The sequence below is a fragment of the Excalfactoria chinensis genome, chromosome 7 (assembly GCF_039878825.1).
Source record: "Excalfactoria chinensis isolate bCotChi1 chromosome 7, bCotChi1.hap2, whole genome shotgun sequence".
Lineage (NCBI taxonomy): Eukaryota > Metazoa > Chordata > Aves > Galliformes > Phasianidae > Excalfactoria > Excalfactoria chinensis.
Genome location: NC_092831.1, coordinates 32454520 through 32482154, shown reverse-complemented (window position 1 = coordinate 32482154; position 27635 = coordinate 32454520). Strand labels below are relative to the sequence as shown.

At 40.7% G+C, this 27635-nt stretch overlaps 1 protein-coding gene across 10 annotated transcripts in view; it reads left to right on the top strand.

Moving 5' to 3' along the window:
- Positions 1-27635, top strand: part of ANKRD44 (ankyrin repeat domain 44) — an 87437-nt gene that overhangs the window by 53853 nt on the left and 5949 nt on the right. For 2 of the 10 annotated variants that reach the window (XM_072341185.1, XM_072341179.1), the window contains exons 12-27: positions 472-535; positions 2893-2961; positions 5076-5216; positions 7957-8037; positions 8894-9005; positions 15281-15352; positions 16878-17079; positions 19879-19957; positions 20678-20795; positions 21795-22011; positions 22392-22479; positions 23566-23649; positions 24328-24473; positions 25298-25380; positions 26497-26579; positions 27134-27225. In XM_072341185.1, the coding sequence (XP_072197286.1) occupies positions 472-535; positions 2893-2961; positions 5076-5216; positions 7957-8037; positions 8894-9005; positions 15281-15352; positions 16878-17079; positions 19879-19957; positions 20678-20795; positions 21795-22011; positions 22392-22479; positions 23566-23649; positions 24328-24473; positions 25298-25380; positions 26497-26579; positions 27134-27225 (1731 nt within the window). Of the gene's footprint in view, positions 1-417; positions 536-2892; positions 2962-5075; positions 5217-7953; positions 8038-8893; positions 9006-15280; positions 15353-16877; positions 17080-19878; positions 19958-20677; positions 20796-21794; positions 22012-22391; positions 22480-23565; positions 23650-24327; positions 24474-25297; positions 25381-26496; positions 26580-27133; positions 27226-27497; positions 27599-27635 lie in introns of all 10 variants that reach the window. The other 8 variants (XM_072341182.1, XM_072341187.1, XR_011904257.1 and 5 more) reach the window with 7 other exon arrangements.

The window sequence follows — 27635 nt, the reverse complement described above, 5'->3', positions numbered from 1 at the left end:
CTTTATGACCATCTCTGCATGCTCCTGGAAGCCTCTTTCCAAAAACTAAAGCCATTCTAAAAACCACACACAATAGAATTGGCCCTGTTTCGTGTTCAGGCTGACTCTGTGTTTTTTTTTCTTATTTCTTCATGTTTTCTGTCTTTGTGTCCTTCTGTCACAGTTCTCTCAGAGTGTCTGCCTCCTAAATGCCTGCCACACGCTTTTCAATAGGGATGTGGTACAGAGCTGGATGCGGAACTGAATTCTCTCTCATTGACTTCACAGCTCTTTTTATAGAGCTGCCAAAGTGGAGCAGCCGCTCGCCATTTCCGCGACAACCTTTTTCTGACTGTAGTTGCTCGTGTTCTGTTTTTGTTTTTTTTTCCTAACTAACTGATTTTTCTGTCTCTGCAATGTTTCTTGTGGTTTAACTAGGACAAAAGTATAGCATAGTGTCCTTGTTTAGTAATGAGCACGTGCTGTCTGCAGGCTTTGAAATAGACACCCCTGATAGTTTTGGAAGAACGTGCCTCCACGCTGCCGCTGCAGGAGGGTGAGTAGTTGTGACTATAGCTGTTAAATGTTATTTTGTGGTTTCATTGCAGATTTGGTGTATACCAATTCAGCTGTGCCAGCCACAGGTGTCAGATTTGGGTCACCTGAGATGGTATTTTGCCGCTGCCCTCATGCACGTGTTGCTTGCTTGTAACATGAAGGTGGTCTGATCTCAACAACAAACGGCTGACTTGTGATTGAAGCATGAGTTTCAGCCACAGAGTGAAACTTCCTTCTCATATCCCTGTGAATAACTGCTTCAGTTGGTGTAGGAGTGCTGTGTGCTCACCCAGATCCATGTATTGGCCATAATTGTTGGTGATGGCTATTGGTCAGTAGGAAACTGCCAGCTCCCAAAGCAAAATGCAGAGTATGAAGAAGGAGCTGTGGCTCCCGAGATGCTGCTGTCAGGGCAGTTATTGCCAGCTTCCTCATCTGGTCTGCATTCTTGCCTATAAACATGAGCATGCACTTGTGTTTGCTGCCTTGCGCTCAAGCATGCAACCTCGGAGTCCAAATGCGGCTCATCTCCCTCCCAATTCTCATGTGCTAGATAGAAAACAAAATTAAATCCCCCCACCAAATTAGGAAACCAAGACTGTTATCCTTTCAGGATGATGTATTTCTACCCAGAGCCTGGAAATTGAAAAAGAAAATGAAAGCTGAAATGTATCAATTTAATGCAGCATCCAGACAGTTAAATCTTTCCAAATTATTGTCAGTGGAGCACTGTGCAGTTAGCCTAGCAAATGGACAATATGTTTGGCAAGCACCGAGTTTTGACTCTTCTGTTGAGAACTTCATGGCTCAGAAAACACCTGAAATGGAGCCTTGTCTAGAACCACCTTGAGCTGTCTGTGATGGTAGCAAGCAGAATTGGTCATCCATGGTGCGTACTTGGCAGTCTTTCTGGAAGTTGCTTTTCTTCCTGGTGTATTAAAAGGCATACATAACAAAGCAGTCATTATTATGAATGCTGAACAAAATTGATCCAAATACTGGTTGTATGATTTTTATGATATTATTCTTGTCGATACTTGTCTTCTGTTATTAATGAAGTGTTACCCTTGCTTTGATTATTATAGTACACTTCAGATACTACTCCTTTGGTAAGACTTCACCCCAAAAGAATAATAAAAACAACCCGAAAGTCCAAAGGAGAAGGAAGGAGAAATTTCATAAGAAGCAAAAGCAGCTTATGGAAATAAGCCTTTTTTTTTTTTCCAGTGGCTTACTACAATTATCATCACTAACAAGTGTTTCTATTTTTAGTATGTTGTGATGAGTGTTTTGCAGTTATTTTATGGAGTAGCAATTTTGGGTAGGGATGAACTCATGTCAGCGTTCTGCATCCAGTTTGGTTGTTTTTTTTTTCCCCTGGAGTTGGAGCTTTGCAAAAAACATTGGGGTTTTTTTCTCCTTGCACTCACCTGTTACTCCCATTACATTAATGGGAGTTGTACCGGCTTGAGGAAGAGGACATACTTTAAGGGCTTGCTTGTTGTGATTGTGAACAGAATGATTTATTGCCCCTATTAATGACAAAGAAGTCTTGGAAAGTGCTTGTCTTCTTTATGTTGTTTTCTGGCTTGTACTCGTGCGTTTACTCTCTTAACTCCTAATAGATGAGAATTCAGCTGTTATATATCTTTTCTTATTAAAAATCACCTGCCTTTAAATGAGATGAAGTTAGGATGTGGTCAACTCTTTCAACAGGTTAAAAAAGAGAAAAGCAATGAAGCCTAATTCATCTACTTATGTAGAAACAATATGACAATTGTTTTAGGTAGTTAATGGTCCTTATAGAGCAAAGCACTTAAAGACATGCTTTAATCTGTTAATTGCCAACAAGTGATATGAGAACAAACCCAAAAGTAACTCTTGTATGGAATCTCACTGAAGTAAACAGGATTTTAGCACACCGTTGCAGCTTTGAAAGAGGGGGTGGATTCTGTTAAATGTCACCTCTTCATTATTAGCGTGGCATTTTATCAGCTAGCACCAACTTTAACAGTCCTCTCATAAAATACTATTCCAGTGTGGGAAGCGTTGGAGTATGGCCCCCTTTGAAAGTGTCCAAGTGCAATGAATTCAGATCATATTTACTGCTTTCGCTTTAGATAATTAATGTTTCTTCTACAGAAGTCTGATGTTCTCTAGAAACAAATAATTTCTGAAGCTTCACTTTCTGATTGCTGCAATTGGATTTCAGGTTATAGTTGGCCGTATCCTGATTTTGCACTGCAAATAGTAAAGCAAACGAACAAAGTAGAACTTTTCCCTTTTGGAGGACGGGGAGACAACCAGGATGTGAGCTTCTGCTTTGTTCATGCTTTGGTTTTCTTCTCTTTTCAGTAACGTCGAATGTATAAAGCTCTTGCAAAGCAGTGGAGCAGATTTTAATAAGAAGGACAAACGTGGGAGGTACGTAAATACTGAAACTCATTAAAAAAAAAGGAGTAGAAATCTAGCAGGCAAGGATGAAAGGCTGCCTCAGTCTGGATATCGTGTGTTCCATGAACAATGGCAGTGAAATCAAGTAGGAGTTTGACATTCCCTGCAAAGCTGCTGCTACAGTTACATGCCAAACAAACAGGTGCAGACTTGATTAAACACATAAAAGTCATCCTATTCTCTTGAGTTTTCTGTTTTAAAAATATCACTGATTTTTTTGTTTCTTTATTGCTTTTCTTATTGCCAATACTCTTGTGCCTGCGTGCCCAACTCAGCACCTGGGTTATGACGGAAAGGACTGCTCCTATTTGATGTGCTTCCCACCTTTTTACTTATTTTTTTGTTTTCTCCTCCATATGAAGTGTTGCTAAGAGTGTTGCTATGCCAGAAATAGATTTCACCCTTTGATTGCTGCACATTATCTGTCTGGTGTTTTGTTCTTTGTTTTTCAACAAGGCAGATGTTTTCCGTACCAGGTTCCCCAAAGCCTACTGGTGAAATTAGAATGGGAGAAGAGCTGTAGCTGACTTAATAGTAGCGCTGCTTGGTCTGGCACATTGTGTCTTGTGTAGCAGCAGACTGCCATTGCACTCTGATAATCACTGCTGTGGATATACAGCCCGGTAACAGATATGGTATCATCCACCTTCAGCTGTAGCAGTGAGGTGCATGCTTGGGTTTCCTGCTTCTTATGAAGCTATAAACCATGATGGGTGTATGCGCAGTTGCTTTAGATCAGTGAGTAAGGTGAATTCATATTACATGGCTGCTGATAGTAGCTCTGTTTGAACTGAAAACACTGCAGAAATTCTCCGCTGCTGCTGGGATGTCTGGTTCTTTGGAGGAAGCATAGTAAAAGCCACAGGTGCTTCAGGAGGCTGGTTAACTCTTCTGGAGGATTTATGGCTTTGTCACTATACTAGCATAAGGGAAGTATGGCTGAAAGGGTCCAGAATGGCTCGGGCACTGTGGGCAGTACTCCGTGGTACAGAGACAGCAGTGATTATCATTCATATCCTCTGAATATATCCAGTGGAATGTGACAGAGCTGTCCTTCATGATTTACTGTTTGTTTTTTACTAACTCCACCAAAATTAAAAGTAGATTATTTTAGGGGACAAATGAATTTAAACTAGTTGAGCATTTCTGTGTCGCCAATAGAGCCTTTGTAAGTTTCAGCCTCACTGGCAGCTGTGCCTGACAATTCAAGCTCTCTCTGAATAACATTTGGCCTCTGAAGTGGGTGTGCTGGGCTTCCCTGCACAATGCATCTCCTCGTGGGCTCTGGAATTTGTCAGCGCTGCGATCCCCCACATCTCCATCCACCTCTGGTGCTGCTGAGCCTGCCCACGCTGAGCTGATTTTGGAGCCGAGTCCCAACTGTAGTTTCTTTGTCTGCAGTGGCTTTGCCTCTGTGGGCTGATGCTGAGGAGCTGGAGTGAGCAGAACCAAATCAAGGAGCTGGGTTTGGCAGAGGCGCTGAGTCTCAACATCGCCAATGATGCATAGCAGCTGGAATGTCAGGCAGTGAAACCAAGTCTACCTTTTTCCAATGGACAAAGAAGCTTTAAAAGCTTTGATCGTGTGTGCTCATAATAATAATAATAAATGCATAATAATGCTATGCAAGTTAGGCTTAGAAAAGAAGTGTATGTATGTGTTACTTTAAAAAAGAAAGGCAGCTGTAAGGGAGGGGATAACAAAGCCTCCGTTGCATTGTTCAGTTGGTATGGCTCTATGAGAACTGTAGCAGCTCCCACTAATCAAGGTGTCTTTCTCTGCCTTGACTTCAGGCTGGAGCAATGTAGCATGAATGCAGAGCAGCAGCAGAGGCTCTTGCTAGGAACGGGTTGTTTGCAAGATGCAGTGTGTGGACCTGCATGCTGTTAAGCTTGGTAGAAGTATCAAAACTCCCTAGTAGCACAGTAATTGGTTAAATTGGCATAACTTTGAATTTCATCGTGGTAGTGTAAGGAGCTGATTTTGATTATTGGAAGTCTGTAGGAATGCAGCAGTAGTTAAGGCTTGTTGTTATAGCATTGCGTGTTGGAATACAAGGTAACGAACTGTCTCTTACCTCCTAGGACGCCTTTGCACTATGCAGCTGCAAATTGTCACTTCCACTGCATTGAGACACTGGTGAGCACAGGAGCCAATATTAATGAAACAGATGACTGGGGACGCACCCCTTTGCACTATGCTGCTGCTTCTGACATGGACCGAAAGTAAGAGAGCCTGTTTGTGTTCTTTGTTCAGTGTTTCTCCAAATGAAATGTACTGTTTTCTTCGCGTCGCTGTGCCATTTGAACCATAAAGATAACCCAGCTGGCACAGGAAATTCTCTCAGATGTATGCATGAACTCCACACTGAACTGCTGTGCCTGTAAGCCAGATCCCCAGGTGATGTGGCAGCTCAGCCCTGTGGTTTACCTTTGAAATAGCACGTGATTTTACAGCTCCTCTGTCCTACTGTACTATTTTTACTACATACTGTCTTCTTTCTTCTTCTGTGTGGTTTCCTCACAAGGGAAAGCTCAGGGAGTTTTTCTGCTTTGTGAGTCCATCAGAAGGAATGGAAAAAGAGACAGCAGTTTTCTCAGGTGGACTGCAGTGGTAGTTGGCCGTTCTGATAGATTTTCTGGCAAAAATGAGTTAGATCTATCCATCACTCTCTCCACTGTCAGAGCTGATAAAACCTCTCACCCTCTCCAAATAGGTTGTTTTCTAGAGACCAAAGAGAGAGAGAGAGAGAGGCCTTTGGCAGAATGCAGAACTGTTCTTCTGAGAAAAGTCTGGAGGGGGGAAAACAGCTGCAAAACATAAACATCTGGAGGTTATTGAACAGAGTTTCTGTGTATTTTGGCAATCTCTTTTCTACTGCATGAAACGGCCTCAATTATCCTGTCGATCATCTCTTAAAACTGATAAGGACCTGTATTGATTTTAAATCATCCCATGCTTGACTACCTCTTTCCTTCAGACTCTCAGGAACCATTTTCTTGGTTTCTTATATAGTGAGTTAAAAGGAGGGAGCAAAAGCCAAACCAAAACATAAAATGCTTGGCTTATTCCCAGCGTAATATCACCCCAAAAGCACTTTGGGAAGACTTCTTAAGCAGAGGTTTGGATGCCACGGGTGTATGTCAGTAGCTTCTTCACCATTTGCTTCATTCGCTGTGGTAATACTGGTACAAAAAATGTCCCTGTTAATGTAAAACCAGAATATGGTGCTGGTAAGAAGGCATCAGAATCTTCAGAGGGCTGTTCTTGGCGTAGCAAGCTGAGTAGGCTGATATGAAGCCTTTCACCACTGGCTGTTTCTAATTAAAGCTTGCCGGGGTGTGATGTTACTTGGAGTGTTGAGAATTGTGATTCAGTGTGTATTTTCAGCTTTTGACTCTTTCTAGGTTATGCTCCTGCAGGTATAGAACCTCTTGGCTAACTTCAGGATATTGTTGCCTCCAATGGTAACTTTGAATTAAAAATAAAACTAAAAATCTTAGTTTAGTCGTACTCTGAGCATTGTTTGGCCTTCTTTGCCCTCAGAGTCTAAACCTAAATTGATTCTGGTGTCGTCTTCTCATTAAGTTTTCCAGTTGGAGATGCTTTGGAAGAAGCCTTGTTAGATGAAATGTGATTTACAGCCCATGATTTTGTAGGGCGGCATATTTATTTTTGTGCTGCTGAACCACGGCAAACCCTCTAAGTTGGACAATCATAGCCCAAAGAATATTCAAAATCACTTTTAACTTTGAATGTGGGCAGTTAATGATCAGAGAGAAGTCTTTGTACAACCAGGTTGTCCTACTGTTTCAGCTGATTTCTAAGTGTTGTTGCGTACGGACTTCAGAAAACACCCCTTTTTTGCAGGGGAAACAACACGAACGTTTACATTAAGTAGATGATTCGAGTTGATGAGTACGTATTGTTTCTTCTGATGATAGCTGACTCTGTTCAGGGAATGCTATATTGGGATCTCACTAATATATTGATAGCTGAAAGTTAATGTGGATGGGGCTTTCACTTGCTATGTGAGAAGTTTGACAACCTGCTCAGTACAGTCACCTCCAATGGCCTTCCCGAGTCTGAGCGCCTCGTTTCAACACGGTACATGAGTACTGTCTATATGTTTACAACGTTAGGATTTTTTAATTGATAAGTAAGACTTGTTTTTGAGTTAGTGATCATCAAACAGACCGCAGATTTGTGGAGCAGTCTCTTAATGTAAGCATCCACAGAAAGAAAGTCAATTCTTGGAAATAAATATGAGAAATAACTTGGTAAGGGAAAAAATGCACTGTTCTGCATGGTGCAGAATTCAGTTTGGAATATGTGTGTTATATAGGGATTGAATTTAGCAAACTGTCCTTCAAACCTTCCAAGGTACCGATCTATAATGGTACGTAGCAATTTGGAAGCATGCGTTCTGTGTTGGCCTTGGTTGTCCGAGGAAATTCATAATCACAGGCTCATAGATCACAGTTATCTGGCTGCCATCCACCCAGCTGGGAAGCAGAGATGCCAAAAATGATCCGGGTGTGCAGGAGTCTGAAGACATGCTAAGTTATATTGAAGAATCCAAAGAATCTGACCGGACATTTGAGAACCTGAGATGTCTCACAGTGCTGCCAAGACATCTCACAGAAAGCGAGAAGAGTCAGCAACACAGCTAAAGCTGATTAAAGATGAACTAATTCAGTATTAGTGGCTAAACAGTTCCCCGTAGAAACTAGAATCCACTGAGTCGGAAGATGATAAACTTCCATGCCGTTGTTGTCTCCGTTGTTTGCAAAACACGTTATCTGCAAATCCAGGCAGTACACTCACTAAACTTACATAACTTTTTACTTTGGGCTAGAAGAGGTCAACTCCATGCAGAGGAGATTGGGGATGGGTAGCACACTGCATCAAAATCACTCGTATTTTGAAAATAAGTTGCGTTTTTCTGTCATTTATGCCAAGAAGAAAGAATATTTTAGGTAACTCCCATGAAAATGCTGAAGAACTTGAAAGAACCAGTGAAATGAAGGAAAAAGAAGCTGCATTGTAAGTTTGGTGTCGGTAAAGAAGTTAAACTTCACTCCTGGAGAAAGCCATTGCTTTGCACTGCAGCTTACACCCTGCTTTTGCTCTTCCGTTGCTTTGCTAGACACAATGCTTGGCTTTAATGGGAGCTAACCTAAGGAAAAAAGCCTTGTGCTCTCTTTAGTGTGCATATTCCCTAACATTTCTGCTTCTGTGCTTGTTGCTCTTCCTTAATGGAAAATAAACAGCTTCAGTAATTTAAGAATTCATCAGTAACATTCACTGCTTTATTTTAATACTTTGCATTGGGTATGCATGACAGCTTATAGTCACTGACAGTTACAAGTTATTGAAGAATGTAACGATGACAAGAGGATGATTTCTTGGTGGTGTAAGAAAAACATGAGAGGAGTCGTGAAGAAAATACGGAATCTTTTGGAAAAGATAGAATTAAGGATGCCAGGAAAGAAGAAAATAGATTTATATACTTACATGTTGGGAAATGGCCTCAGTAAGGTCCAGTCTTTATTTTGCTCTATGTGGTTGGAGGCCAACGGTGTGGTCAGAGAGTTTGCATATAACAGCAGATCTGGCTTTCTGAAATGGGCTGTTTACATCATGTCACGGAGTTTTCTTTGAATCTTTCAATAGAAGGCCATTTCGGAATTCAGATTAGCAGCAAAGGTTGGGTTTAATGTGGTTTTTTAGGAAGATCTTCAAAGATGAGGGGGGTTTTATGTTGAACAGTAACAACACACACAATAAAGTTGAGGTGCTGTTAGAAACATCAAAAGATGGCTGCCTGTCTGCAGTGCCGCTCCTACCCGCATCTATCAAATATTGAGAGTTCTCATTTAAACTACTGTGTTGTTCGCAGGTGTCTGGAGTTCCTTCTACAGAATGATGCCAACCCATCCATCCAAGACAAAGAGGGGTACAACACTGTGCATTACGCTGCTGCATACGGACACCGGCAGTGTTTGGAACTGGTGAGTGCTCAGATGGCTGAGAGGCCTCTTGTCTACTGATATATAGATGCGTGTGTATGAATGTCCCAGTATTGTGAATTCACCTCAAGGTTATGATTTGAATCCTTTGGAAATTCATGGTTCTGTGAAAACCTGCAATAAACTCATGAAGTGCAACTAACATGCATCCAGGTACGTATTAAAAATGTGGTAGTTTTGTTAAACCAGTCCTTGTTCAACAAGCTGGTGCTTAAATGTTGAACACGGGTGGAACTCTGGTTCTTCTTCACCGTGATCAAAGCAATCCCAGTGCTTGTGGCAGCAGTAAGGAGTAGTTCTCTGTGTGTGGGGATCTGTGTGCACATTACAAGGCTTGTGTGCAGAGAGCTTTTGTTAGCTGCATACCTACAGCGTGTTTTTGCCTCTGAAGGAACAGTAGCAGCGCCGATAAAGCTGATAAACCACAATCAACCTTGTGGGCCGTGTGGCTGTTTTCTTTGTTGGTGTGTTTTCATTGTTGCTGAATCTGTGTGAATAGAAATTGAGTTTCCCAGGAAGCCCAAAATGTTCAGCCAAATACTGGACTTGGGAGATTCACAGCGAGCATTTATAGTGTAGATGGGGGGGTTGTAAATAAATCTATAAAAACATGGTGAAAATAGCTGTTAACAGCTTGTTGTACAGGGGGATATCCAATGCTGTTGTATCACATACAAATAGGCTTTGCTTTAAAAAAAAAAAAAAAGATATAAAACTATATTGATGTTCAGACCTGAGGAAGAATGCTGTGTACTGTCAGTGTTTTATGTTGTTTGGTTTGTTCTTTCTTCGTTGAAGAGCTTAATAATTGAAGAGGACTTATGCACAAACATGTGCTGCCTTCATCCCATGTACACTGGCACTGTCAGCCTCTGCCACCTCTGGGAGATCCCGCAGCTGGCCCAGCCTGGGTCACAGTAGCCAGGAAATGCTGCCTGTAATTGTGCTGGGGCAGCCTTGGGTCACAGCTCTGGGTTAAAAGCCTTTTAGCTCCCACCTGCACACACAAATATAATTAGGACACTTAGAAGATCACTGCTTCTTTTTGCTCGTGGCAGCTGTTTGGCACTCCTTGCTCAGTGCCGTCTCCTGGAGCTACTCTAATGTGGCTCTGCCCCTGGGGACAGAGCAGTCCTCTCCTGCACCCACTGTGGGTTTGAAGCAAAATCAAATGTTCTTGGTATTTGGAGGGCGTGTATGGAGTTTGTTTTGTGCAGTGTACAAGCCTATGCTTGTATGGCTACAGCAGGGCGTACTGCAGCTTCGCTTGTCTTATCACCAGATTATTGCAGGACTTGTGTGAGCAGAGCTCTCTGCAACGTCTTCTCTTCCAACATTGGTACTGTAGCCCCTTATGTGCTCCTAGGTGCGGAGCAAGCACAGGGCAGGATCTCTTTCCTTGCTGCTGGGCACATTTTCTCACAACATACCAGTTACAAACCTGCTGTCACTTCCCAGTGTTACTTAAGCGTGCCAGACAAGCAAGAGCTGGGAATTCAGCGCATATTGGAGATGTATTTCTCTTGAGTTACGAAGGGTGACATACAAACCATGGGTGAGAGACAGCAGTGCAGCAAATGTTCTGTATTCACATAGAGGATTCAGTGTTGTTCCATGTTAATCCTCGCGTTTTTGTGACTAGAGCTGCAGTATAGAAACCAAAGGCCAAGGGTCGCTTGCAAAGTTAAAGCCATACAGCGTGTTTTCTGCACACATGTGAATGACCATTTATGTCCTGTGCTGTCTACCTCATTATGTGGACCAGGTTTTTGGCACTGTTATTGAGAGGTTGGCAGACATCTCGGTTTATCTCTGGAATACAGAAGATTGAGCACTCAGGCAAGCTACTGTGCTCAGTCTTTAGCAGGACTAGGCTCCTCATCTTTGTACCCACGGTCAGAAGAGACTGCTTCTGTTCAGTGAGCAGTTTTCCCTTAGTTCTAGTGAGTTACAGAGAAACAGGTTATATCTGTATGATTATATTTGGTAGCAATAGTGAATTGATACAGGCAGTTCCCTTCACATTCATTATTGTTTTTCTTCCCTGTGTTTCTTACATTTGAAACATCAGATGAGCTGGGAGCAGCCTCCAGCAGCTGAAAGGTAGTGTTGCTATAAGCATATTTTCAGTTGTCCTTGCTCAAGCAATAGTGGGAACCCAACAATGCCAACCCCAGTCTAAATATGTAGATAGGGAGACTTTTTGTTTTGGCTTCACGCGTGTAATAACAGGTACTTGGGTATCCAATTGCTAACCTCGAGCCATTAAACTGTATCACGGGAGCTGTGATGTGGGATGTTCCTTCATCCTGAAGAAGAGATTTTTCAGGCAGGATTATTGAAATCAAAAAGTGCCTAATTAACTGTTATTTTACTGTTTTATCCCTTGAGTAAATATTTTCAGTTTATTATTTGTGAATCAGACAAAAATAACTGGGAATTCTTTTTCCTTGTCCTACAAGACAGTTCTTTATTGGCATAAGACTATTAGGGGAAGAAGTTTATTTAAGATATGAAGCTTTGAATCTGATCAAAACTAAGGCAAAACAGTGCAACGCTGAGCTTGTTCTAAGGAATCTGATCATTACTTTAAACACTGCAGCTTCTCAGCCTGACAACATATTTACACCTCTGAGTACGGTTTTGGAAGGCCTGGTTTATATACAGAGATCTGTTTTTATTTATTGCCTTATGTTTTTCCCATGAGCCTGGTGCTTTAGGAGAAATTTAGCTGAGGTTCCTTGCAGAGAGTGCAGAGGTATGAGGAGAATAAAGAATTAAGAGTAAAAAGGCCACCTCCTTTGGCTCAAAGAATAAGGTGTGCGTTTGTGCGTTCAGCCACAGAGCTCAATGCCAGGAGCTCTTCTCTGGAGGACCTTCAGGCTGCCTGGAATATCGCTCTGCAATGAATGACGTGATGTAGCTAAAAAGAGAACAGTGGAAGCAGATTCTTGAATTCTTTCTCCATCTGGAGCAAGCCATTCCTAAAGACTGAATGGTGAGCGTGTGTGCTTACGAGCAAGTGGAGCTCTGTCCGTCTTATGTGCTTTCATACTTTAACAATATAACCTCATGTTTGTTGAGATTGGGACTGACTTCTTTGCTATTTGATAGTCAGGGATGTTGTTCTGTATCGCTTGCTGGTATGTTAGAGTTGATCGTGTTAGTGAACTACAGTAGTTTGAAGGGAAAAAAAGCTTTGTTTTCATTGAAATAATCTATCACACAATCCTTACTGCCATGGAAAGAGTGAAATTGCAATTGCAAGTTAAAGTGCAGCGTGGAGCGCCTGTCAGACCCATTATGTTTTGATGTCAGGACAAAAGGAATGAAGTGTCAGTCTTTTGTGGTGACATCTCTGACTGTAAGTACTGCTGGTTAATTTTCCTCTCAAACTGCTCTTCTGCTTATCTAGTTAGCAAATGAAATTCGCTTTTAGCCATTGGGAACTGAACTGGCATGGTGGCCGATTCTCTTAAAGACGTGAAGGGAGGGTATGGTTCAATGGACAACCATATCTGAGAGAAAAAGCAAATCTTGCTCCATGTCTCTGACCAAAGCAGTGCAGAAATTGAACATTTTCTCTCCGGTTAGTTGGTACAACTAGGAATTCGCATGCTTATTTTTCATTAAGATAAATGCCAAGTAAAACTCCAAAAATATATATGAAAGCTTAAAGCTTTCATGCGTGATGAAAGTATGATCTCCTTTACTTCCTAATAGTAGTTTTAAATTGCAGAGATACTCCGTGAAACTATATTTGTTTAAACTAGAGATGGTTATTAGAAGGGCAGTCATGTAAACTATCCTGCCAGTAAACAGCAAATCAAGAGTGGGAGGGAAAGTAAAATCAAATGGAGTTAAATACCCCACACCAAATTCGCCCATGTAATCCTATATTATAAGCACAAAATAAAATCAATGTCTGTAAATACCATTACTGCACCAATAAAATTGTGAGAGCTGAATGTTATTCATCTTTGCGTGGGGCGAGAGGAGAGATAGCAGCAGCCATCTAGTGCTGTTAGCTGGTAACAGTGGAACTGAATAAAGGATGTTTTATCTTGTTTTGTCTGCATCTCGCTCCCAAAGCAGCGAGTTCCTGAGTGTGAAGGAGACTTCACAGAATAAATAACTAGGTACAGTGCTAAATAGCGCTGTAATGAGAAGCGCAATGTGCATCGCTTCCTAAAAGGGTGCTCTAAGAGGGAAACGAATGCTGATGGAATTAGAACCCTGAGGAGTTTTGTGTATTCTTGTAACAATCATATAGGAGGTATTGTAAATCCCTTCTTAGATACATAGCAATGCTAGTGGAGCTGCAGAATTTCCCTTGTAACTTACACCTGGTACTTTCTGTCTCCGAGTGTGGTGTGTATCCTTCACATGAATGAGTTGTAATTGCGAGCTGTGCTTGATGAGACAAACAAAAAGATCACTAATTCAGCGCCCTTGATCATCTTTCATAATTTCTCTTCTTGCACTGTTGGGCCGTGTATCGGGGAGCAGCCAGATTTACTCTCAAGTTCTCATTTATGCTCGACTTTATGATAGAGACATTCATCCCTGTGAGTAATAAGCTCATTAAGCTAAGTCTGCATTAATCTAAGCTGCTTTAACTAAGCCATTGGAATGCCTTTTGTGAGGAGCTCTCCAATCCTGCAGTTTGTTCCTTCAGAGCCTTCATTGTGTCTATTTTCTGTGTTTTTTTTGTGGGCTTTTTTCCCCACCTATTTGGGAGGCAGTTATCTGCCTTGTTCCAGAAGACTTGTGGAGCCCTCTGACAGCTTAAGGGAAGTATTAAGATTATGATCCCAGCGTTTCAACAGATGATGGTCAGTGTAGTTACAAGCGATTAAATTAGTCTTTTGTGCTCACCTTAGTAAAGGTTGGTGTTGAACTGAGTGGCAAACAGGCTTTGTACTCACATTTGGATTTTGTTTAGTTCATTTCCTCAACAGAGAAAAACAGAGTTAAAGTAGTAAAGTATTTAGAGCATGTTTAGAGTAACTGAAAACGTGTGGCCATGTGTTTGGAGTTACCACTTGATCCTCTTTCCGTCCATCTGAAATACAAGAGAAGGATGGTAGTTTAAATTGGGGGTCTCTCCACGTGGTTATAACAAATGTGCTTCTGTAACTGCCCCAAATCTACTAAAAAAGGTGATGTGGGCTCACTTGTTTTTCCCCTTACCTGCAAGGTTGTGTTAGAATTCATATTACGTATTAATACACACCAAATACTCTCTCAAACAAGTTGGGAAACCTAGTTGGAACCATAGAAATGTTACAAGTCACTTATGGTTACCTGTCACGCCTTTCTTACTTTTTGCAGTCTCTGGTTACTAATTTATTGGGCAACGTTAATTTCTAGTCAGAGAGCATTTTGGAGACTCTGTGAGTGGTATTCAAATAAAAATGCCTTGCATGCCAGCAGTAGTGCTACTCAAAAGAGATGAATTCAGTACTGTGTGAAGTTCTCTTTGCAGCCTCAATGCGGTAAGTTGCCAGGGTTCATTTGCTTTTGTGGCAGGGTGCTAGTCACAGTAATTCCATGGTTTCTCATTCTAGCTGGGCAGAAATACCCCTTTTGTAAGCCTTAAAATGCTTTGGGATGTCTTGAAATGTAGAGAATCGTAAACATGTGATGCATTTTATTAGATGTTGTTTGGTTCTTTTTAACTTTTCTGGGGATGTTTATGTTCAAGGATGTGCTGCATTGTGGAAGACTATGTAAGGAAGTTCTGCTCTGAGAAAGCATAAAAATGGCTGTGAATTTGCTAGCAGTTTGGTTCTTATTATACTCAACCTAAATTGTGTGTCACAATATAAGAAATGCTGAATCAGAAATGGCTTATGTGTGCATTACCTGCGTACTCATGTCATGAAACATCGCTTTTCCCATGTGAAATGACCACGGGCTCTACTCCACTCCACAGATTATACTTTTACTGCTCCTTTCTCACACAAACCATCTCTGTGATTCAGGGAAGCTATTCAGGGTTGTCAAGGATGTTCATTAAAGGCTTTCAAATCAGTTTCCTATCTCTATCCTACGGGGAAGAAGACTTGGAAATACTTCACTGTAAATATGAAGTAATTAGTCCTTGTTGCCCTTCAGTGTAGACATTAGGGTTGTTTTTTTGTCCTCTGAATCCTTAGAACTTATCCTAGGTTATCCAAGTATGCTTTAATTTTAATTGCTTAATCGTTACATTAAACATTGTTAAATGTGTAATGTTTTTCTTCCATTTTCAGCTTCTGGAAAAAAACAGCAACATGTTTGAGGAATCGGATTCTTCAGCAACGAAAAGTCCTTTGCATTTAGCTGTAAGTATGAGATGTGTCAATTGTTTGATCATCATCTCAAAGAGTAGTTCTTTAATCTTTGTCTTTGAAGCAGGTTTAATCACAGACTTGATTTTGAAGCAGCTGGGAAAGGGTGTAGGCCTAGATGTAAGAAAAACAGGTTCTGAACTGGAATCGTTGAGTTGGTGGCAGCTGAAGCTCTTTGCTCTTATTGATTATAGCACTCAGGTAGTAGAAGCAACAGAAACTGAAGTGAAATTAAATGGCGATCTATGAAATTTTATAACCAGTCTATAAAGTTGGAGCTGGAGCCCATGGCTCTGATGGAGTGGGATGTTCTGCAGATACACGGAGTGCAGAAATAGTCTGGTGCTCAGCTAGGTGTGGGAATGCATACAGTACGTTCCAGTACCTGAACACCATTGTGGTAGAATTGTTTTTTCTTGTATTTAAATATTTTCCTATGTTTAAATTCATGCTCAGTAGATGCCTCTTGTCATGTCGCTGGGCACCACTGGGAAGAGTCTGGCTCAGTCTTCTTTGCTTTCCTGCTCAGATGCACAGACACATCAGTGAGGCCCTTCTAATGCTTTTATGTTTTTAAACTGAACAGTCTCTGCTTGAGAGAGCTATCTTCACTTGTCTTCCACAAGCTGGCCCCACACTGACTGTTCAACCTCACAGTGAATCTGCTCTCAATAGGGAAGCAACTTGCTTCTTGGAAAACAGGAGCATATTTTAGTTCTGTAGTGATCATTATCTCTGTTTGTCAGTAGGTCAGAACTGCTCTGACCAGGCGTTTGAATTTTCCATACGTCATCTGAGAGAACAAGAGGCAGAAGTTGGCTTAAAAGGGACTAGATTTGTCACTAAGCTGTTTTCTCAGTTCTTTACAGTTTGAAGACTGCAGGAAGGGCAGTGTCTGAACCCCAAACTGGGGTTACTGCTTACTTTATCATTAACACGAATTCATGTGCTGGGAAGGGACTTGACCCGCACGTGGCCAGGTGGCAAGCTCGTTTCCTCTCTGCTCTTTCTTGGAAATTTGTATTTCTCTTCTGTTTTTGTTTATTGTATCTACTCTAGTAACATGCTTAGACATTTATGCATAAATGGGAAGGATATTCTCTTAGGCTGACAGCGAGGAAAGCAGTCGCTACAAAACTAAGTGAAATGCTTCCAGTTTCTGGAACTACCCACTAGGTTTGTGCAATGTCAGCTGCATTTCTGTAGTTAATCCTAATGGGACTGTTGGTCTGGAAGTACATCTACTTGTCTACTGCAGTTGTTCTACCAAATGATTCCACTGGAGTGAATACTCTATGAAGCATCAGCTATAAAGAGCTGGTCAAGGTTGTGTTTACTAACACTAGCACAAAAGTCTGTTTTGGGAATTGTTTTGTTCAGTTGAGATCAGTAATACACCTCATTCAGTGTATATAAACAGCAGATGCACTGATTTTTTGGGTCAGTTTGGTGATAATCTGCATGGTCTTTGACCAGCATCACTCCGTGTGTTCTTACATGACTCATTTCATATTTCCAGGCCTATAATGGTCATCATCAAGCCTTGGAGGTGCTACTCCAATCTCTGGTAGATCTGGATATTAAGGATGAGAAAGGACGCACTGCTTTGGACCTGGCTGCGTTTAAAGGGCACGCAGAGTGCGTGGAAGCTCTCATCAGCCAGGGTGCTTCTGTCACCGTAAAAGACAATGTCACCAAAAGGACCCCCCTGCACGCTTCAGGTGAGTGAGCTCTTGCATTACCCTTACAGTGTAAAGCCTGTAGCTGCATGTATGCAGCTAACTTTAGCTACTTACTATCCCTATGCTTATTTCTTACAAACGGAGGGAGATGTCAATGTGCATTGAGGACGTCCTGCAGTTAACCCTGTCATTCTTGTGGTCTTTTTTTCTCTGTCCCATGGTTCAATTATCCCTCACAGAAACCCCTACTTTTCCCACACTCTACTACTGCTCGGCCTTTACCTGCTCACTTATTTTACCATACTTCCATTACACCTACTCTAAGATGTGGGGCGTTTCTCCTACAGCACTTTCATGTAATGGTTCTTTAGTCAAAAAGAAGAGAGGTCATGGCTTATCCTAAGGAAACAATAACTGAAAATACAGGCAGGCCTTGGAGGCAATGAAATCGTGCTGTGTTCAAAACCTTCAGCCTATTTCAGTGGTAATGTTATGGAAATGTCATTCGCTTTCAAATGTTATTCTCCTCCTGAGCCAGCTTGTGAATCTGCTGTTGTTAGGAGTTGCTCCATTCTTCATATGTCGGGTACAACGTGTTGCTTAATTAACTAGAACGTGTAGGTTTTGCCACATATTTAAAGGTTATTATTTAATATATACTTGTTGGTTAAATGCACAGCGGTGCCAGAGGGAATATTGCTCCTGGGGCTGTTGGTTCAAGGACTCGGTACAGCCCAGCAGTGACCTCTAGTGGGAAGAAAAACGAACACTTTATTAGTTTTTTAATTCTCAGACTTATTTCTTTTCTATCTTATTTTCTGCCTTGCTCGGAACAGAATGCATACACACCTTCTGCTGTTCAGGTCCTTCCATGGGAGCCGTGCAGAGTTCTTTGTAGTTAGCAGTGGAACAAAGCTTCTGTCTCCACCTATTACAAAGAGCCACTTTTAAGACCTTTTTGTTACGCTGTTCTTTAGCGTTTTGCTTAGGGGTGTTTTAACAGAGAAGGATGTCTCCTATTGGAAACAGTGATATTCAGTGTCTTTTATTTGCAATGCAATCATAGGAGGTAAATCGGCATGTTTTGAGAAATCTAACAGAATTCTTGCTGAATTAATCCTTTGAGTGGCAGTACATGTTAGCACACACAAAGCAAACACTTGCATGTATTTGCCATTCACTGAAAGGTAACAAGAAGGCATGTGTGCCCATCCCCTTAAAAGTGTCTGTCTTCAATCCTTCTTATTACAGAAGCTGAATACAACAGTTAAGGAGACTTGAACCTATGGATTAGATTAAAGGACTCTGCAGAGCCTCCCCTCAGCAAAGGGGTTTTTGACTTCAGTAGACAAATAATTCAGCTAATGAAGTATTTTTTACTGCCTGTTCCCCTTGTGGGAACAAACTTCCTTTGACCTCATAACATAGAGAATTTCTTTAGCCTAGATTATGTGTTCCCTATATAATTTTATTACCACCAGACTTTCCTCTCCCTGGCTTGGGTGATCCATTGCAAACGTTTGCCTAGTGCAGTGTTGTAGCTTCGCTGGCAAAACTAATGTTCCCTGCGGGGTCTGTAGTGCTCAGCAACTGTTGGGTTAGCTCTGAAGTCTTCCTGGGAGTGTTTGCTCATAAACTTACTTACCAAAGACTTTTTTGGGCACCAACAAGCTTTGATTTCTCTCCCTCCTGCTCGGTGATGGAACTTATATATTTTTCTTCTTTTTTTGTTTCCCCTGTGAGTCACTTATTTGTCAGCCCTGCCAAAGCGTTTACATGTGATGTGTATGTTATTACTTAGTGGCAAATAACTAAAAATGTCTTCTCTATTTTTAGTAGAGTGACTAAGATTATGTTTGGAGGAGTGGTGTGATGTGCACTCTTTGTTTTTTGCCAGAGTTATGTGACATAGGTGGAACCCAAGGGTTTTGCCTCAACCCACAGGGTGTGGGCAGTGTGAATGCATGACTCTCATAAGGAGGACATAATTTCTGTGTACTGAATACAGGAATTGCTGGTTTTTAAAGAAGAAATTCTTGTTCTGTTCATCCTGTGGGTCGTATAAAGCTGAAGCCTTTAAGCCAGCTGACAGACAGATGGGTTTTCAGTTCAGCCCTGCAAAATGTTGTACCTCAGAGCTGTTTGCCAACAGCAGAGCAAAGCCTGTTTTTGAGAAGCAGCCATGGCTTCAAATGTTAGAGTCGAAAAAATGGGTAAAAAATAACCAAGGATTTTTGGTCCTCTGGGCAAGCAAGCAGCTAATGGGATCGTGTGCCACCTCCTTGCTGACTGAATAGAAGAATCTCATCGGAGCTTTTTTAACTAATGAAGATCCCAAACAGGGCTTTGAGGGGGAAAAAGAAGTGGAATGGAATAAAACAGTCTTTCAGTTATAGAATATCAACAGTAGTGGTGACTTTGTGTACTGAACTTCAGTCACCTTGAGCGTGTCCGACAGTCAGGGACATTAATGAGCCTTGCTGAGAGCTTCCTAAGGTGTTCCAAAACTGCTCACAGAAAGCCTTGTCTGCCTGCTCACTGCGAGGGGTTTTGGAATGCTGTCTGCTTTGCTAGAAATCTTCTCAGTAGTGAGAAGCACGGTTTCTGTTTTTACTCATTTGGGATTTGTGCAAGAATGGAAAGCAGTGCTCCTCTTACTGAGGAAAAGGAGCTCATCATTTCATTGTTGTAAATCAGTTGTGCGAATGTTCTTTTCTGACATCAGGGGATATTTTCTGTATAAGCATATATATAAGAAATGTCTCATCTGCAAGCATTCCACTGGGAAGGTATATGAAATTAAGCCTATCCTAATTATACGCTCTTATTTCTTTGTAGTCATTAATGGCCATACACCTTGTTTACGGCTCTTGCTAGAAGTTGCAGACAACCCTGATGTGACGGACGCCAAAGGACAGTAAGTTTCTTCGGTGGTTTTGTTTCAGTTCTGTAATTCAAATGGCATCTGAAACTTCTTTGTTTAAAAAAAAAAATACATAGCATTTATTTCTTGCACATCTTGTGAATAGAATTTGGCAGAGACTACAAAGTATGCATGCAGCTGATGGAAAGGATTATTCATTAATCATGGCCTCTACTTTGTCCTTTAAGCAACTTTTCATATATTCTTAGAGCCAGACTCAATAAAAACTAACAAGATCCTGAGATGTCTGTAGGGTCTTATTTTCTACAATGCTGATGTTTCAGCATATATTCTGAGTATACAGGTATATGATGATGATAAAGTGAGACAGAATGTTTGTCCATGGTGAACCCTAAATCTGAGATGTTGTTCGTATTGTAAAACTCGTGTTGCTGGAGATGACAGTCATAGTAGGTATTGAAAAGCAAAAGAATAGTCTGGAGCGATGTTGCTTTCTAAACTGCTCGCAGATGAGTTTGTCTTTTTCAATCACGATAGCTGGCTGTTGGACATCTTAAGAGCAACTTCATGCAACTGTTTTCACTTGTGCTGTATAGATGAGTATGGTGAAACAAACAGATTTCTGGGTAGGAAAGGAGGGAAATGCGGGGCTTCCTGACTTATGTCTTACAGTAAGTTAGCAGTAGCAAGTAGAGTGCCATTTTATAGACGTGACTATTTTTGGTTTGACGATTTGTTTCTTTTTCCTTCCAGAACCCCGCTGATGCTTGCAGTGGCATATGGACACATTGATGCTGTTTCCTTATTACTTGAAAAAGAAGCATCTGTAGATGCAGCAGATCTCCTGGGATGCACAGCTTTACATCGAGGGGTGACTTCATTTTTCCAAATTCGAAGCATTTGTGTTCTTGTCACCGTAATTCATTCATAAACACATAGACATAGGGATATTGAATGTAGGAGATATAGCAAGTGATTGAAAACATGACCAAAAACAGCCAGTGAGGGAAGAACTGGGACAAATCTGCTCCACTTTTGACTGTTCACTTTAATTAATTAAAGACTGGATCTTCTCTTAGATAAAATTAGTGAAGAGACAATTTACTATAGCAGTCATTGCTATAACTGAGAACTTCATGAATTTTGAAAGCTGTGTATTTAAAAGGACTGCCCAGCAGTTATTATCCTTTTTCTTGGATAGCAGAATGTAACAATGTTAACCTTAAACTTTTATCCAGAAGCAGTGAAGTTCAAGGCACATCTAACCTTTTCTCGGCACCATCTTCCTACCCAATGTGAAACTGATGCAAGCAATCTTATTTATTCAGAACTGTGTAATAATTGCAGTGAGCAGTTCAGCCTAGAGTCCAATGTTGGTTTGTAATAAGCGTTATGGTGTAAAATTGCTGTTCTGACATCAATACATGATCATCACAAAGGTGCCAAAGCTAAACTATATGTGTTACAGAGGCCCGGCTGTTAAAGCATCTTTTTGTACTTCTGATAATTTTTATATCTTCCCCTCAGTTCTTTCTGCACATTTGTATGCTTTCTAGAGTATCCTGATTCAGGTTTTGTAGCCTCACCCTTTTCTCATATATTTCCTTAATCTTAAACTCCTCCTTGCTTTTGAGTCTCACTTAGAGAAGTCTCTTCCACAATCTACTAATCAGTGCCTTTGGAAGACTGTACCAAATATGTTTCAGTGTAGCAGTTATCATAGGTACCCATGGGAGAAATGCAGATTTCATCTCCGCCACCTGAATCCCATCCAGGTTTTTTCATGCTTGCAGTCATCAATTGCATTCCATGTTTCCTAGATAGAAGTCTGTGTTTATTTCAGCCTCTTTACTTATTTTTTTGTTGCCAGATTATGACTGGGCATGAAGAGTGCGTTCAGATGCTTTTAGAGAAAGAAGTATCTATTTTATGTAGAGATGCTAGAGGTAGAACACCTCTGCACTTCGCAGCAGCTCGGGGTCACGCCACTTGGCTGAGTGAATTACTGCAGATTGCACTTTCAGAGGAAGACTGCAGTTTGAAGGATAATCAAGGTTATACACCACTGCACTGGGCTTGTTACAATGGTAAGTTTATCCCCGTGGATTGTTGCCTAGTTCAAATGTGGCCTCTGTTTTGGGGAAGCATGATAGCAAAGCAGACTGACAATTTGAGAAGGTTGAAATGAAGGGCTGGATCATTTCTCCCTACTTGCTCTCTGTGGTTTGTTTTCACTGTGTTTACCCTTCAGTTCAGGAGCCAATGAACTTCCAGCAATGCCTCCCAATGACTTTGTGACTTACAGAGAAGTTCTCAGTCACTTATAATTCTGTCATATAAAAGTTCACGTTCACAATGAGTACAACCTTAATGTGCTTAAAGTGTTAAATCATAATCCTTCTGCGCCTGGTATGAAGTAAGTCAGTTCCCTGCTCTGTGCAACACTCGACATTTCTGTCTCTTGTAGGTCATGAAAACTGCATAGAGGTACTATTGGAGCAGAAATTTTTCCGCAAATTCTATGGTAATAGCTTCTCTCCGTTGCACTGTGCTGTGTAAGTAGAAATCTGTATCCAATGCAGATGCTCTGCTTTGGGTTATGCCTGGAAAAAGTAATAATATAAGAAAATAAAGCTGTCTTTATTTTATATTATTTGCATGAGCAAACCATTTAAAAATTGTTCATAAAATGGTGCTTGTTCTTCTGCTGAGAAAAAGAAGTTGCACGATAAGGAACATTGGGCGTAAGTTTAATACGTCTGAGCTATTAGATGAAACACTGATGTGTAGCTTTATTTCTACTCCTTTTACAGTTTCTTTTCCCTCTCATCACTGCAGGCCTGTGCATTTTTTTTGGCACTGAGTGGAATTTCATAGCTCTTCCATTCTTAGGCCATGACTTGGGCTATTAGAATGACAGAATTATGAACTCCTCCTACTATTAGAAGAATTAATATGTTCCAGAAGTAACGATGGGAGTTATTGTTGTGTAGACTTCTTTTCTACAGTCTGCATTGTTGCTAGAAAAGATGTTGGTAGTTTCCAGTTGTCATACATAATTAAACAAAAACCATGTATGAGAGAAATAAAAACGTGTCTTTTAGCCATATTAGACATATATTGTATGTCATTATGTTACCATATATTGTTCATTTTCATTATGAAATAGACAAATTGCCAGTAACCAGGAGAGTATTGAGTTACATCCAAGGGAAATATTGAAGGTGTGTTTTGGAAGAGCTGTGTGTTTCGAAACCTTAAACGTTAGAGTGAATCTCTCTATATGTAGGTATTTATGACTGAGTGCTTTCTCAGTTCAGGCCTGATTGTTGTTTAGACCAAAGGATTTAAAGGTTTTAAGGTTTTAATCCTAGTTTGGTACTGCAGTTTCAGTTCATCTGGTGCATAGGGAATTGAAGGATCAGCTTTGCTTTACATGTGGAAATCCATAGCAATAGATGCAGTTGGGTTAAGTGAAGCGATGATGAATGGTCAGAATTGTGACTGAAAGTATTAAGGCAAAGGTATGTTGGGATAAATTATAAATAATCACTAAGAACTATTAATGGGAAATGAAGTAAATGAATATTGGATAGCAGTAAATATGTAGACCTTTTATCTTTCTAATGTGTCTTCGGCAGAATCAACGATCATGAAAACTGTGCATCAATGCTCATCGGAGCCATCGATGCCAGCATTGTCAATTGCAAAGATGACAAAGGAAGGTAATGGCTTCTTAAACAAATTGCTTTTCATCATCATGAATGCATCTCTCTTTCATAATTCCTTTCTGAATTTTTGGAATTAATCCTTGTGGTTGAGCTAAGACTTATAACACCAGCTCTTTCAGACAGCAGCTTACAGTGCAACAAAGTGAAATGGTGACTGACTTAAAGCAAGCAAGCTATGAAAGCGTTCAATTTTGCTACTAAGAAAGTAGCATTTTGTTTCTTTAAGATGGGTGCAGGTCTAGGATGTTTCCCTGAACCTATTTCTCTTTCAGTAATCTTTAAACGCATTTATATTATTTTCTAAATGAGGTGATGCTGTGTACAAATAGAGAAATACTTCATTAGAAGTTGTTATGCTAACATTCCCAGGGCACGTAACTGAGAATAAAATAATTCATGCTGCTACAACTAGAGATACACATTCAGTCAAATCTTTAGGCAAAGTGATAATCTCACCATGTGGATGTACTTGCATAAAACTGCTGGGGCAGATGCTGTAAATAGAGTTTAACTTGTTTTGGATGTTGCTGCTGTAGCTTTCCTCTGGTGGAAATGTTCAGTAAGATTCAGAACGTCGTGCGCTTTCAGGCAAACAAACAGGAATGTTGTAATTCTTCAGCAGTTATTGTAGTCCTCCAGTAACAGCCGTGGCTGTGTGACTTTGCTCCACAGGACGCCCCTTCACGCAGCGGCCTTCGCGGATCACGTGGAGTGCCTCCAGCTCCTCCTGAGTCACAGCGCTCAAGTGAATGCTGTGGATTGTGCAGGGAAAACAGCTCTCATGATGGCAGCTCAGAATGGTCACGTCGGTGCTGTTGGTACGTACCTCCCTGCCCCAGCTCATCTTCAAGGTGAGCTCGACTGCGGTTGCTGACTCCAAGCAGATGATCATTGTCTCCTGGGAAAACTAAGGAAGAGAAAGCTTCTTACAGCCCTGCACAGAAGCTCTACTTTTACACAGTGTAGTAGAATATTTCTTCTCAGTCATGTTTCTCAGCTGTGTTTACGAAGCTTTGCAGTAACAAACCTGAGTTTTAGTTCCTCCAAAGAGTATGTTGCAAGGCACTCAGAGTATGAAGGGAATAGTAATTCTTTTCTCCCGACTACTTTGTTGACTTTAAGGGTCGGTCAGGAAAACTACCTGTGTGAAAAAGATGTATTCTCTCATTTTCTGTTATGTTATAGGGAGTCTTGATTCTTCCAGGCTAGAATACCTGATGCAGACATAAGTCAATACAACTGCAATCCCTAACAGAACTTTCTTTTCTCTAGCTTTGACAGCACAGGCTGCACCCTCAATTCTTTATATCCGTTTAGTCCTCTCAGAGCAAAAGCCACAGTTCTCAGGAGGTGACTCAGGCAGAACTTGCCCATCTGCAAATGGGAAAGTTCATTTTGCCACAAACTGTCAAGCACAGATTCATCTTCATTTATGTATGAAGTTTGCCTTTGGTTGCAGATTAACTGCACAAGATTATCCTCATGTCTACTGTCATTTTCACTTCATGCACAAAAAGCTTACACTGCATCAAGTCTTAGCATGTAAGCACACACATATTGGAAATAGTTAATTTTTTTCCTCTGTTTTCACACGTTTCTTTGCCCACTGCATTTGTTCATTGATTTCTGCTCTAAATTTCAGACTTTTTGGTGAACATTGCCAAGGCTGACCTGACATTAAGAGATAAGGACTTGAATACGTCTTTGCACTTGGCTAGCAGTAAAGTAAGTTGAAGGCCACTGTGTGCTTCTCTAATCTTCAGTCTCTTGTGTGGGTGTGCCTCCTATATAAAAGAGTTCTGCAATAGAAACATGATGGTCAGACTTGAGGTGAAGACACTGTATTGAGCTTCTTTCCAAGTCTGTTTCAATGCTTAGTAAATGGAGAAAGATGAGTGCCTTGTAAGGCAGCTGAAGCATAAGTAAGTGACGCTAAGAGAACTCATTGAAAATCCTTTGATATTTTTACCAAATAGTATTACTGTAAAATAGCTTAACATAGGGTCAGTGGAAAAAACAGGATATATATAGATTCTTATTCTCCAAATTCTATGGAAGGGACCCAAAATGTTATCTCGAACTCTGCAACAAAGTAGAGGCGCTGATAAGATCGGTGGTGGTGTCTTTTGGCCCTCTTTTTTCCCCCATTGATTCCAGTTGCTACTGCTGTTGCCTGTCTTAGCAAAAAATAAAAACAAAGCATCCATGGCATCCCCTCTTCCAGGACTTTTTCTTCTGCTCCTGTTCAGAGATGGGATTCCAGGTAGTGTCACTCCAGTTTCTGTAAGCAAATGAGCTCCGTTGAATTTTCAAGGTCCTTCAGGCAGCTGTTCACCTGCTGGGGCAGTAGAATTACTGTGCTGAAACAGCATCAGAAATAAGGCTTTGCATGTGTTATTGCCTGTTTCATCATCACAGAGCTCTGACGCTGAAGGGCTTTTGTAGTAATTTATTAATAACACAGAAATTTAATTAAAAGACCTAGGAAGTACAGTGTTAGTTTTTGAGATTAAAGCCTCACTTTCTCTGTTGTTGTGTAATTGTAGTAATCACTTGAATAATTTCTCTTGAGGGAAATTCAAGTCTTCCTGAAAGCTGAGAAGGTGAGTTCATTACATGAGTGGAGGGTTGGAAGACAGGTGAACGCCTACATTTGTAAACATGCTAAAGCATTCAAGCAATGGCCATTTGTAAATGGGGTTTTAGGGCTCTTGTAGTTCATCTATAACAGATGCTTAGAAACACGTTCTGTGTAACTTTTTACATTTGTATATGACATTTATTTTGCTTTCATTTTAAACTTCTCATTGAATTGATACAGTCATTTGTTTTCAACTCCAGGGTCATGAAAAATGTGCCTTGTTAATACTTGACAAGATACAAGAACAGAGCCTTATTAATGCAAAAAATAATTCATTGCAGACGTGAGTATTGCCTGATTGGGTTCAGTTGGCTTCCCAGAAGATTCTTATTTAGATTTCCAGTTTCATGTCTTGGATTTTTTTTCCAGATGACAACAAAGTTAGATTTCATACTATTTTAAGTGCTTGCCCTTGAAAGCTCTGGGTTTATATTACATTCTCACTTCTTTAATGCTCATTGTATATGTAATCTGGTGGAAAATACAAGGTCGCTTATTTGAACGCTGTATCAAAGTGTCTTTTCATAATGTGACTGTGTGAGCATACAAAGGATTTTCTACCTTTTTCCAGATTCAATCAGTCTATGGCGGTACATTAAATTTTTCAAATTATTTGAGGTAATGTTTTATGTACAGCTGCATAAGATGTAACCACAAGCTCAGGTGGTTGATTCAGTCCTAGCAGATGAATCCGTTCCTCCTTAGCTCTCTTCCTCTCCCTCCCACCCTTCAATCTGCAATTATTCTTCCACTCCCAACAGCTGCTCCCAAACAGGAGCAACTGAGTTTTTCTTAGAGTTTGAAACTAAACACTGATGTTATTGTTTTATTTTGTAGACCTCTCCATATTGCTGCACGTAACGGCTTAAAGATGGTGGTTGAGGAGTTACTAGCAAAAGGGGCGTGTGTCCTAGCAGTAGATGAAAATGGTAAGTAAATGATGCGCTCAGACAATCCTCAGTAGGTACCTAACATGTAATTGTACCACAGACTGAACCAGTAGACTTAAATGCTGGTAGACATCATTGATACTTATATTCTTTGAAGAACAGACAGTGAGCTGTGTGAGTATCTATATTTAAAAGAACACTTTTTTTGTTTTAAATATAGAAATATATTCTCAACACCACAGTGGTCCCTTTTACTGTTCATTTTGCATGTACTGTCAACAGCTAGTCTTTTTTTTAATGCTTGAGTGCAGTGGTAACTTGAATTTCCTAAACATGCAAGTGGCGCCGGATAATTCTGACTCCTTGCAGAAGAATTAAGGATTATGCATTCAATCAGCGCATGTTTTAATGGGTAGGAAGAAAACCATCAACAGTTGTTTGATTGTATC